At 55.9% G+C, this 10,760-nt stretch overlaps 1 protein-coding gene across 1 annotated transcript; it reads left to right on the plus strand.

The window, feature by feature from the left end:
* Positions 1 to 5,647: 5,647 nt before the first annotated feature.
* LBX2 (ladybird homeobox 2) lies at positions 5,648 to 8,474 on the plus strand. Its single transcript, XM_074274241.1, has 2 exons — positions 5,648 to 6,054; positions 7,940 to 8,474. The coding sequence occupies exons 1-2, from the start codon at positions 5,745 to 5,747 to the stop codon at positions 8,332 to 8,334; spliced, it is 705 nt and encodes a 234-aa protein (XP_074130342.1). The 5' UTR covers positions 5,648 to 5,744; the 3' UTR covers positions 8,335 to 8,474.
* The last annotated feature ends 2,286 nt before the right edge of the window (positions 8,475 to 10,760 follow it).

Genomic DNA, 10,760 nt, shown 5'->3' on the forward strand with positions numbered 1-10,760 from the left:
GGAAATGGGGCTGAGAAGCTTTTCTAGGATATAGCTCAAGCCAAGCTTTGATCTTGATAGGAATTGTTTCCCAGTACCTATAACATGAAGGGATATGGCCATATCCCCTTTTAGCTGAATTCATCCCAAATCCCAGAGGAATACAGAAAAGTGAATAACTGGTATCGAGCCCAATGTGGTTTAAGAAATGTTGGTAAAGTCGTATGCCTAGAGGGGAGGAATGGCAAAATATAGAAATAGGCAATGATGGAGAAGGCTCTCTGGGTTGATATGGGGTGGAGTAGGGTGTTCAAGTCTCCAGGAATACATTGGATCAATAGGATTTTCTGTGATCATTTAGGAGGTATAGATAGGGTCAGTGGTTTAAGTGTTGTGTCCATTGATGAGATATGAGTGAGAAGGGTGGGGGAATGAGGTTTCAAGGAGTAGCAGCTGTATGAGACCCCCATGTATGTGTGTGGAGCTTCAATGATGGGGGCAGGTAAGGTCTGTGACCAGATTGTAAGGGGGGCCTCAGTGATGTGGGTCACAGGAACTCTGTTGTTTGAGACTCAGTAACAGTGGGGATCAAAACTGGGTTATGAGGGTAGTGAAAATTCAGTGACAGTTTGTCAGTGGTGGTGATGTGTGCAGTATGGTCACAGGGGAGGAGGGGGTTTTCAGGTTGGAAGTTCAAGGAACATCTGTCATAAGATGTTGGGGGGGGGGAATCAGTGATCATACTGACCAGGTTTGTAGAGTGGTATGTTGTGGCAGAGGGTGAGGTTAGGGGCAGTGATAAGGGTCAGGTAATGGGAGTATCTTCAGTTGATTTCACTCCCTGCCCTCTTCCCAAGTAAGAGCCCTTCTCAATTTCCCAAGGTGAAGTGGGGGGGAGATGACCTCGGGGCCTTGAGGTTTAATCTCCCTCATTAATCACTCACCCCTCTCTCCTCCTCCAACTCCTTCCAGAATCCAATGGATCCAGTTTCTCTCAGACTCCTTGACCTGGGGCCAGCGAGAGGCTGGGGGGTGAGGTATTTGGGGTGGGGGAGACTGAGAAATCCCTTCAGTGGCTCCTCATTAGTCCCGGGGAGACACACGCTTCTTGAAAAACTGGGGACTTCCCTTTTTGTGTGAGCCGTAGGGCTGTGTCTGACTCTGTGGCCATTTCTTTATCTTGTGTCTACTGGTCTTTTTCTGCTGCTGTGTCTGCCACTATCTTTGTCACTCAGATTCTGTGTGTCTATGCTCTTTTATCTTTGTCTCTGTTTCTGGGATGTCTCTGTTGGTTGCCTGTTTCTGTTTGAAACCCTCTGTTCGAAAAATTTCCCTCATATCTATGCATGTCTGTTTCTAGTCTGTGTGCTTGATTTTCTATTTCATTGTGTGACTATGCCTTCCCAGGTGTCTCTCATTGGGATTTTTTTCTGTTTGTTTTTTTAAGTGTTTCTCTTTTCTCCCCATCCCCCAATCCAAATCCCATCACCATCTTCTCAGTTTCTGCATTTCTACCCGCCTCTTCTCTCCCCCCCCCCACAGGCTAACCCCCATTACCTGAGACAGGCATTGAGAGGAGGAGGGGAAGGGAGGAATAGGATGAGAGGGAAAAGGAGGGGGCTCCGAGACCGGAAGAAAAAGGGGAAATGCAAGAGCCTTCAGCTTTCCACCCAGTTCCAGTTTCCCCTTCCTGGCCCTTGGGCCCTTGGTCATTGTCTTACACTCGACCTGGAGAGCTATGTCTCTTCAGATTCCCGGCCACCCCTCAGACCTGAGACGCCCCCAGCATATCTGAAACATCTCAGGCCCAAGGAGAGAATTCTGGGGGAGGCATTCTTTAGGAGAGATATCCACAGCAGGGAGGTCTGAAATTAAAACCCAGGTAAAGAGGGATAGAGAGAGGAAGAGGAAAAAATAAAGAAGAGGAGCTTGTGAGCAAAGAAGAGGTAAGACAGACATGTCAATGACTGTTTTTTGAGAATTTAAAAAATCAGACCTTTGCGTTCTAGAAACCGGATTTATCAGTTGGGCTCTGAATGTGTGTTATGTGAGTTATGTGTTGGATATCTTGGCCTCTACAGGGCTGAGGGTTGGAGCTGGGAGGAGGGGCACATGGAGCCTCTCCTGGGACCCACTTTAATTACAGATTAAGTGAAACAACATCTATGGGACAGACATTGATTTGAGGGAAGAAAGGCAGCTCCCCGTTCTGCCGGCGGAGGAGCGGGGAGGTGGAGGGAGGGGTGTCTCCCTCCTCCCAGAAATAACCAATTGAGAGGCTCTTGAATCACTTAAGCCATCCTCCACACTTGGCTTCCTTCTGATCTTTGACCGTTAGTCAGTCACCAGTGTGAAGTGTCTATTCTGTGTAATTGCGCAATTGTGTGTGAATGGTCGCGCTCCGTGTTTGCGGATATGGTGCCCTTTGTGGCTGTGTGTTTGTACCCCTCGAGTATTTGCGCTTGGGTTGCCCTATGTGGTCTTTGAGACGTTTCCTGAACGGACTGGTTCTCCCAATGAACGCTTCCCAGAGTGTCGCGGTTCCTACGCAGTCCGTTTCTCGGCGCTTCTGTTCTGGGGTCGAAAGCCGAGCGGGCTCCTTTACCTGGAGATGTGAGCTCCTTCCAACACGGCCCGGGCTCCCTCCTTCCAACACGGCCCGGGCTCCCTCCTTCCAACACGGCCCCGGGCTCCCTCCTTCCAACACGGCCCGGGCTCCCTCCTTCCAACACGGCCCGGGCTCCCTCCTTCCAACACGGCCCCGGGCTCCCTCCTTCCAACACGGCCCGGGCTCCCTCCTTCCAACACGGCCCGGGCTCCCTCCTTCCAACACGGCCCGGGCTCCCTCCTTCCAACACGGCCCGGGCTCCCTCCTTCCCCCGAGAGCCGAGAAAGCCGAGGAACAGAAAGAAAGCGCGTAACACACAATCCCCACACAGTCCCCCCCCCCCCCCCCCCCCGAGAGGCAGGAGAAGACGGAAAGAGATCGCCAATAATCAATTGGGGAAGAGGCGGGAGAAGGTGAAACAGAAATGAAGGAAGCGAGAGAACGCACCATCCACAGAGCCGGGCCCAGGGAACGCGGCCGAACCGCAGGCGGGACAACTTCCGTAATCCCCTCGCTTTTCGGGGCGGGGGAGGAGAGAGCCGAGAGGTTCAAAAGAACAAAAGCCGCTTTAGAGGTGGGAGGGGAAGCACCGGTGACAGGCCGTCAAACCGTGGGGACCCAGGAGTCCTCCCTCTGGTCGTCGGTGTCCGAGCCTGCACCCCTCTCGCCCCCCACAGGAAGTGCCGAGCGTTTGCCCGGGACGGCTCGTATCGCGGCGTGGTTGGTTTTGCTTTGTGTTTTTCGGAATATACCCGCTGGTGCGGGCGTGGAGGAGCTTGGGATTGGGTTTTTTCCAAGCCGGTTGCCGAGGCTCTGGACTGAGCCGCGGGATGTCTGTGGTTCGGTGAGACGGAGCCCCGAGAGACCGCGAGCGCGGCTGCCGAAGCCGGGTGGAGGGGCTCCCAGGCCTTGACCTCCCGCACCATTTCCTGAGGCCTATTAGGATTCCCGCGAAATTCGCCTGAGCCGGGTCTGCGCTGGATCGCCATGTCCTGGCGACGGCCCACAGAAGATGATCGGAGATCTGCGTGTGTGCTGTGTGCGTGCTTATATGGCCAAGCTATGGGTCTCATGTCCCACCGGTACCCTGTGTTCCCGGGGTCTTTTTGCGTAAATCTAAGCTGTTTGTCTTTTCCAGCGTATGTGCAGGATCGTATGTGAGTCTCCCTCCGGGAACTTACTGGAGTCAGATGCCTCCGCCAACCTGAGGCTCCAAGGTCACCTAAGGCCCTGGGAGTGACTCCAGGCCTGGACTAGGTCTCCAACCCATAGCCCTGGGGATTGGGGGGTCAGCTCCTACCTTGTCTGTTCCGGGTACTTCTCCTCTGTCCATCCAAGCTTTTTCATCCGAAGTTTGATGCTGCTGGGGGAATTCCCATTCATTGTAGAGGCCGGGACAGACACAGGTACCTCACTTTGGCCATGAGCTGCATGTGCCTCTGTCCTTTCATGTGTCTACGTCCCTTTGGGTCATTGAGTTTCTGTAGTGGTGATGGTGGGGAGATGTGTAGATGGCTTCCGCTAGGCCCCTCTTCCAGCACCAGGTCCACCACCTTGTCCTGCACTTAAATCTCCCGTTTTTTGTTGTTTTTTTGTTTTGTTTTGTTTTGTTTTGTTGTTGTTGTTTTTTTATCTCCCAGTTTGCTCCGTACCTGTCCCAGTGCTATTAAATAGGTCTTGAGGCCCCGTCTTAAGACAGCTCAGAACTGAAGTCAGAATCCTCCTGGAAATCAAATCTGAAGCCTTCAGAGCATCCAAGGGGCCAAAGTCAGGCTTAGAAAAGGAGACGGAAGGCTACTGCAGAGCACTGACACTGGGAAACGGAATCGGGAAACAGGGAGAAAGAAATGGAGGCGGGAGAATGGGGGGCATGGAGGGAGGTAAGCTTCTGGGCCTGGGACCCAGGCAGTGAAGAGGGTGGAACTGAAAAGAATGTACTAAGTACTAAGAGAAAGTCTATGGATTAGGCCCGAGAGGCTGAGGGCTCCCAGAAGCCTGAGGTTTCTATACCTCCTCACATGCCTCCTCCAATTGGCTCCCCCCAGCCCCTCTCCTGGCCTGTGGCTTTGACTACTCTGAGCAACCTCTGTTCTGGGGGTGCCAGACAGAGAAGGCTGTAGGGCTCGGTAGTGGCTGTTCTCCGGCCCAGCTATGGTTGGTCTGCGGAAGCTGAGCAGTGCCCCAGCCCCACATCCCCGCATCCCTAATCATTTCCAGGTGCAGTCACCCCCATCGACTTGTGGACCCATCCTCTCTTTGGGGTTGGGGAGGAGGGTAGATTAGGATTGGGTTTGTAGAAGAGCGGGCCTAAACCAGGAGATTTGGAAGCTAGGCAGACACAGTTGCCCCCTAGGTCGCGTCACAGCTGGGTCCAACCCCCTCTTCCCTCACGGCTGGTTTTATCGCCCCCTCCTCAGCTCCCCTTTCTCCAGCCCCCCCCCCATCCACCCACCAACTCTTGCGCTGGGAACTTTTAAAAGCTCTTGAGGCCGCGGGAGAGGAAAAAAAAAAAAACAACCCTTTTATCGCCCGCAGTTTTATGGGCCAGAGAGGCTGCTCCCATTACGGGTTAGGGGCCCAGACTGGACAGCGGGGAGGGGCACAGTAGGGGGGGGACAGGGTCTGGCCATTAAGGGACAGGGGCGATAACCGTCAGAGTAAAGAAGCTGATTGGAAAGAAGCAGGAGTAAAGAGCCCATGGGCTCGCTGGTAGCCATCAGAGCGGGAGTCAGAAGACATCGAGGGATTGGGGATATTCGGGGTAGCGCACTGTCTTGTCCCACGGAGTCTCCGAGGGTGTTCGGATCTAAGAGTCGCTTCCTCAGTCCGCGCTGGGGTCACCTGGGTCCGAGCCCGAGAACGGCAGAGCAGCTGGGGGCCCCTTGAGGTAGGGGTGGGTCTGGAGGAGGGATACGCAGCCCCCAAGCTCGGGGGCCGCCGCAAGCTCCGCCCCCCCTCCCCACCCAGTTGCCGCCTCCGGCCCCGAGGCCCTTTAAGGCTGGGCTAAGGCTCCGCTGGCGGGCGTAGGGCGGCACACGCTGAGCCGCCCGATTAAGGCAAAGAAGCAGCTTTAGGCTTGCCCCGCTCAGTCTGCTGGGCACGGACCGGGGCCCCGGGGGGCAGCGCGGGGCGTTCCCGGGGCCCGGAGCATGAGCCGATGCGCGGAGGAGGTGGGGGAGGAGGAAGAGGAGGCGGTGGAGCGAAGCTGGCTGCCGGGGCGGCGGGGACCCCTTGGCCCTGGGGCCCCGACATGACCTCGGCCCAGGAGTCCGGGCCGCCGCCTGCAGTTTCCAATAAGCCGCTGACGCCCTTCAGCATAGCTGACATCCTGGGTCCGCCAGCTCGTCCGGCCCCGGTCCCAGTCCCCGTGCCGGCCCAGGGCCCTACTTCGCCTCTCTGCGCGCTGGAAGAGTTAGCCAGTAAGACCTTCCGCAGGCTCGACGGCAGTGCCCCGCAGGCAGCCGAAGGTAGGCGGCCAGACGCTCGGCCGAGATTCCCGTTGGAGGGAGGGAGTTTGGGGGTTGTTAAACTGCTGTTTTTAACGTGCACCCTGCAATAGCGCCCCCTCCGACTCCTACTTGCTCCTTTCCTCCTCTATCCCCTCTTTCTATACATTTTTCCTCTCTTCATTCCCGAATCCCCTTTCTTGCTCTTCTTCAACACCTCCGTCCCGATTGCTCTTTTTCTCCAGCCCTCCTTTCCCCTTCTTTATCCCTTTCTCCTCTTCCCTCTTTTCCTTGGTTTCCCTTCTCTACCGACCTCCACTTTTCCTTCTATCTACCCCTTTTTCTCTTTCCCTGGGGTTCCTCTCTCCTCTCCCATAGTGGATTTGCTTCTTTTCTTCCCCTTGCTCTCCTCCCCCCCCCCCAATGATGCCCGTCTTTCATTCACTGTCGCCCTTTTAACTCGTCACCCCTTCTCCAACACCCTCCTCCCTCTTCGGAGTCCGGTTCCTTCGAAAACTCGGGCTACGACGGGAGCCTCCTCCGGATCAGCTCGAAATTGCCAAGGGTACTGTCCGGGGCAGCTCTATCCCGTCTTCCCTGGGCGTCAAAGATCTGTGCAGGACGTCGTCGGGTCCTTCCTTCGGCCGGCCGAGGTCTCTGTCCCACCTGAGCTCTCTAGGCAGTTCCGACCCGCAGAGAAAGCGCTGGCTTCCAAATGCTCGCGCGCGCGCACGCACACAATGGACCAAGGGAAGATAATCAGACGTTGGGGATTTGACAGCTACTGTTATTCTATACATTGCAACAAAGATGATTAAAAATTCTGTCAGGCTGAGAAAGACAAAGGGACAGAAACAGACGTGAAGAAAGAGCGAGATGGCAAGAGATCCAAGCCGGTTTAGGATCCGCCTTGGCGTCTCCCCAGGTTTGTAAGGTTCAGAGGTTCCAGGCTCATCCCTCCCCCGCTGTGCTTGTGTCTCTGAGGCTCTAACCCCTGCAGCGGCCCGTTTGGCTATCCGGAGGTGGAGGAGGGGCCCAGGGAAGGTGTGAGCCAAGCCACTGAGACAATCAGGAGGCCTGGGAAAGGCCCCGAAATCCCGGAGAAATAGCCCTAAGAACTGAGGGAAAGGTCAGAGAGGGAAGCCCCTGGTCTCTCCCTTTTAACTCACCTGGCTGCTGAGGCCCCAGAGCTCAGATCAATCCCACCCGCCAGTCCCCTGACCTCTCCTGCATCTCTCTACCCCATGAACCTCTTCTCCTTTCCAAACCTTCTGTACTTCCAGCCCCCTCCCCCATTTCCCTTTTCCTTTGATTGCCTATCTCTGTCCTCTCAAGTCCCTACTTCTTTGTGCCTCCCTCCCCAACCCTAACTGCCTTAGTCCCTCGGTTCTTCTCAGCCCTACACCTCCCCTGACCTCTGTTTCAGACACCCCAATCAATCAAACCATCAACAAGTCTTCTCTGTGAATTCACTCCCCCCTCTTCTCCCCACCCCCCAGCCTTCACCCTGTGCTGGGAGGAAATGGAGAAAGAGCAATCCCCACTCTGAACCTGCTGGCTCCCAGAGTTGCTCATAACGTAATATTCCCAGGGGCCTCGAGTTCCCTACCCCCTCTGCTTGGCGGAAAGGACCCTCGCGTTAGCCTCGTGGCCTTGGCTCTGCCGGACCCTCCTTGCCCATGAGGAGTTCATAGATCACCTCCTGTTTCCCGGGTTCTAATAGTGCCCACCCCCGGGCGTCTAGGGAATTCCCTGAACCCTGAGCCAGATTCCGCCTTGAGGTTGTGGAGGAGTCCGCAGTCTGCTATAACGGCCCACGTTCTGCTGCGAAACTCGGCCTGTTCCCGGGGAGGTGCAGGTCCGGGTCCAGGCTCCCTGATTCCCCTGACCCTTCCTGTTCCTGCAGATCGGACCGCGCTGAGCCCGCTGAGCCCCAGGCGGGTGACCCGCAGGCGTCGGAAGTCGCGGACCGCGTTCACCGCGCAGCAGGTGCTGGAGCTGGAGAGGCGCTTCGTCTTCCAGAAGTACCTGGCTCCGGCCGAGCGGGACGGACTGGCAGCTCGGCTGGGCCTGGCCAATGCCCAAGTCATCACTTGGTTCCAAAACCGCCGGGCCAAGCTCAAGAGGGACGTGGAGGAGATGAAGGCGGACGTGGCCTCCCTGCGTTCCCTGCCGCCCGCAGCTCTCCGCCGCTTGAGCCTCTCTCTGCCCGAACCAGGCTCCCAGCCTCCGGCCGACCCGGAACCCGGCAGTGACCCTGAGCCTGAGCTTTCAGAGGAGGAGATCCAGGTAGACGATTGAAGAAAAAGTCTGGCCCTGGCTCTGGGTTACTGCGCTCGCTACCCTCGGCCGTTATCACGACTCGATTGCTGGCTGGGTCAGCTCAGAGGATCCCGGCTCCCCGATGGACTTCTATTGCTCGGTTTGCTGATTTATTCGTACAGCGTTCTCCTCCCATTCATTGTCCCTCCACTTCAGCCTCCACGCTATCCAATCCTCCCATTCTCTGGGGCTTTTCCCCAGATCCCAGAATAACTGGATCACTGGACCCCTCCGTCGTTTATTCCTATCGTGCTTGGAAGGCAGGGTCAGGACTCTGCATTGTTCCTCCTGCCACTCCCTTTAAGGGTCCTAAACCTCTCCATGAAGCTGGTTTCCTTACTCCCGAACTCGTGCTTCTGAGGTGTTCTCCACTTTCTCCATTTTTTGGAAAACCCAATAGTCTTCGCTACTGCTCCTCCTTATCCCAGTGGCCTTGTCTATTCGCCCTCGTTTTTCTCTTAACCTCGTCCCAATCTGACTATACCGCTCATTCTTCTAGGCTGAGGGTTTCCCCCCGCGCCAGACTCCGCCTCTCCCACCCGAGCTCCCGCCTTCGGAAGCCTAGGGCTCTCCGGCCCCTGTACACTTTCACCTATCCTGTCCCCTGCCCTCCTTTTTAAGGACCCCCAAAGCACACGTTTCCTTTGCCGAAGCCTCGTTTTAATCGGATGCTAGAGTATATCCCAGCCATGGCCGTAGCCCGCGTCAGCCGGGTCTCCTGCCTGGTACAGCCGTCCGGCAGTTCCCGGCCGCCTCCCCACCTCCACCCCCGCCCCCGTCAGTGTGAATCAAGAGAATCCGACGCGGCTTTTCGCTTTTTTCCCTCCCGCGAGCGGGTGGAAAGGGTGGGCGCAGGCCACAGATGCTGGGGGCTCGGGTGCGTGGAACAACCCCTGCCTGGTACTTACGGATTGCAGGCCTGAGATCCGGGAGGGGTGCGTTCCCCCTTACCTCCCCCGCTCAGTTTTAAGAGCTGACTCCCCGAATGGCTCCCCTCCCTCTCCCACAAGTGAGACGGCCCTCCGTTTCTAAATTGAATCCACTAAGCCCCGGGGCACCCCTCGGAATTCCTTTCTAAACGCGTCCCCAGCCCCCTCCTCATTCCAAGAGTTTATTAAGGATGACCTTGACCTGGATCCAACCCAGAACGACACGTGGGATGCGTAGAAAGCGAGACGAGAGCCCAGAGTCCGGGAGGCTACGGCGACAGCGCACTCCACCGGGTGCGTGGCTACCACCACCACCGCCGAGACAATGAAGTGCTTGGGGGACACTGTAACTCTCACCGCGCAACGGTAACCGCACGGCGATACACTGTAACTAGCCTCCGACCGGGCCAGGCCTTTTGTACAGTTCCCCGGGGGATACAGTCACACGCCGCTGGGACACTGTAACCCGGCCAGCGCACGCCGTTGTAACGTACGTGAAGCAATACTTACACCGCACGGTCGCACGGAACGGAGCAGGAACACCTTAACGAGAGCCACACAAAGGCCTCCCCAAGTTGCTCCCCACCCCTCCATTCACAATTGTGGGTGTGGGCTAGAGTTGGGAACTTTCCCCACCCCCTACACTGTGGAGTGGCTGTCCCCCTCCCCGTCCCCCGGTAATTTCCCGGGTGACCGGGTCGCCGCTGGCTGCTGACATCCCCGGCTGAGTTTAATTCCTTCAACTTGTGATTAATTACCCGCCCCCGCCCCCACCCTTCCCTCGGGTCTGTCTGCACATCAAACGCGGAGGGGGGGAGGGGCTGCGGGGAGCTACTGGACCAGAGAGAAAGAAAAGGGGAATTCTATGGTCGTTTACCCGGTTCTAGGCCGGGTAAGGTTTCCCTCAATCACCCCCTCACATTTATATTGTCTCCAAAAAAATCACCCACCCGCTCTCCCAAGCCCAACCCAGCCTCTCTGGACCCAATAAAATGTTAATCTGCACTCCCTTATGCTCTGGCTGAGTCTTTTCCCCTGGAAAACGAGAGCTTTGGGGTAAATCTGTGGGTTCTAACCCCAAGGAGCACAATATTATCCGAGTTGAGGGACAAGATACATATGGAAGAAAGTGAATCAAGAAGTCCAAGTCAAATCCTAACTTGGCTACTTTATTGTGTGATGTCACTTCACTCTTAGGCCTCTTTCCTTCTTTCTAAAATGAAGGAGTTAAGATTTCATATCCAAGGTTCCTTCTAGTTGTGACATTCACCCATAAATTTATAATTCATAAAGGGTAGGTTCCAAGAGTGGGGAAAGAAATCCCTTCTAGCCTCAGTGGCCAAAGAATATTTTCTTAAAGAGGTAAATTTAAATTGGCCTATATTTGATAGGTTGAGAGGGTTCCCATAAGGTGGCAAGAAGGGTGCCTCCCAAGGCCAAAATCTGCAGAGAATAAGTCTAGCTTATTGGAGGAGC

Source organism: Sminthopsis crassicaudata, chromosome 6, assembly GCF_048593235.1.
Source record: "Sminthopsis crassicaudata isolate SCR6 chromosome 6, ASM4859323v1, whole genome shotgun sequence".
Classification (NCBI taxonomy): Eukaryota; Metazoa; Chordata; class Mammalia; order Dasyuromorphia; family Dasyuridae; genus Sminthopsis; species Sminthopsis crassicaudata.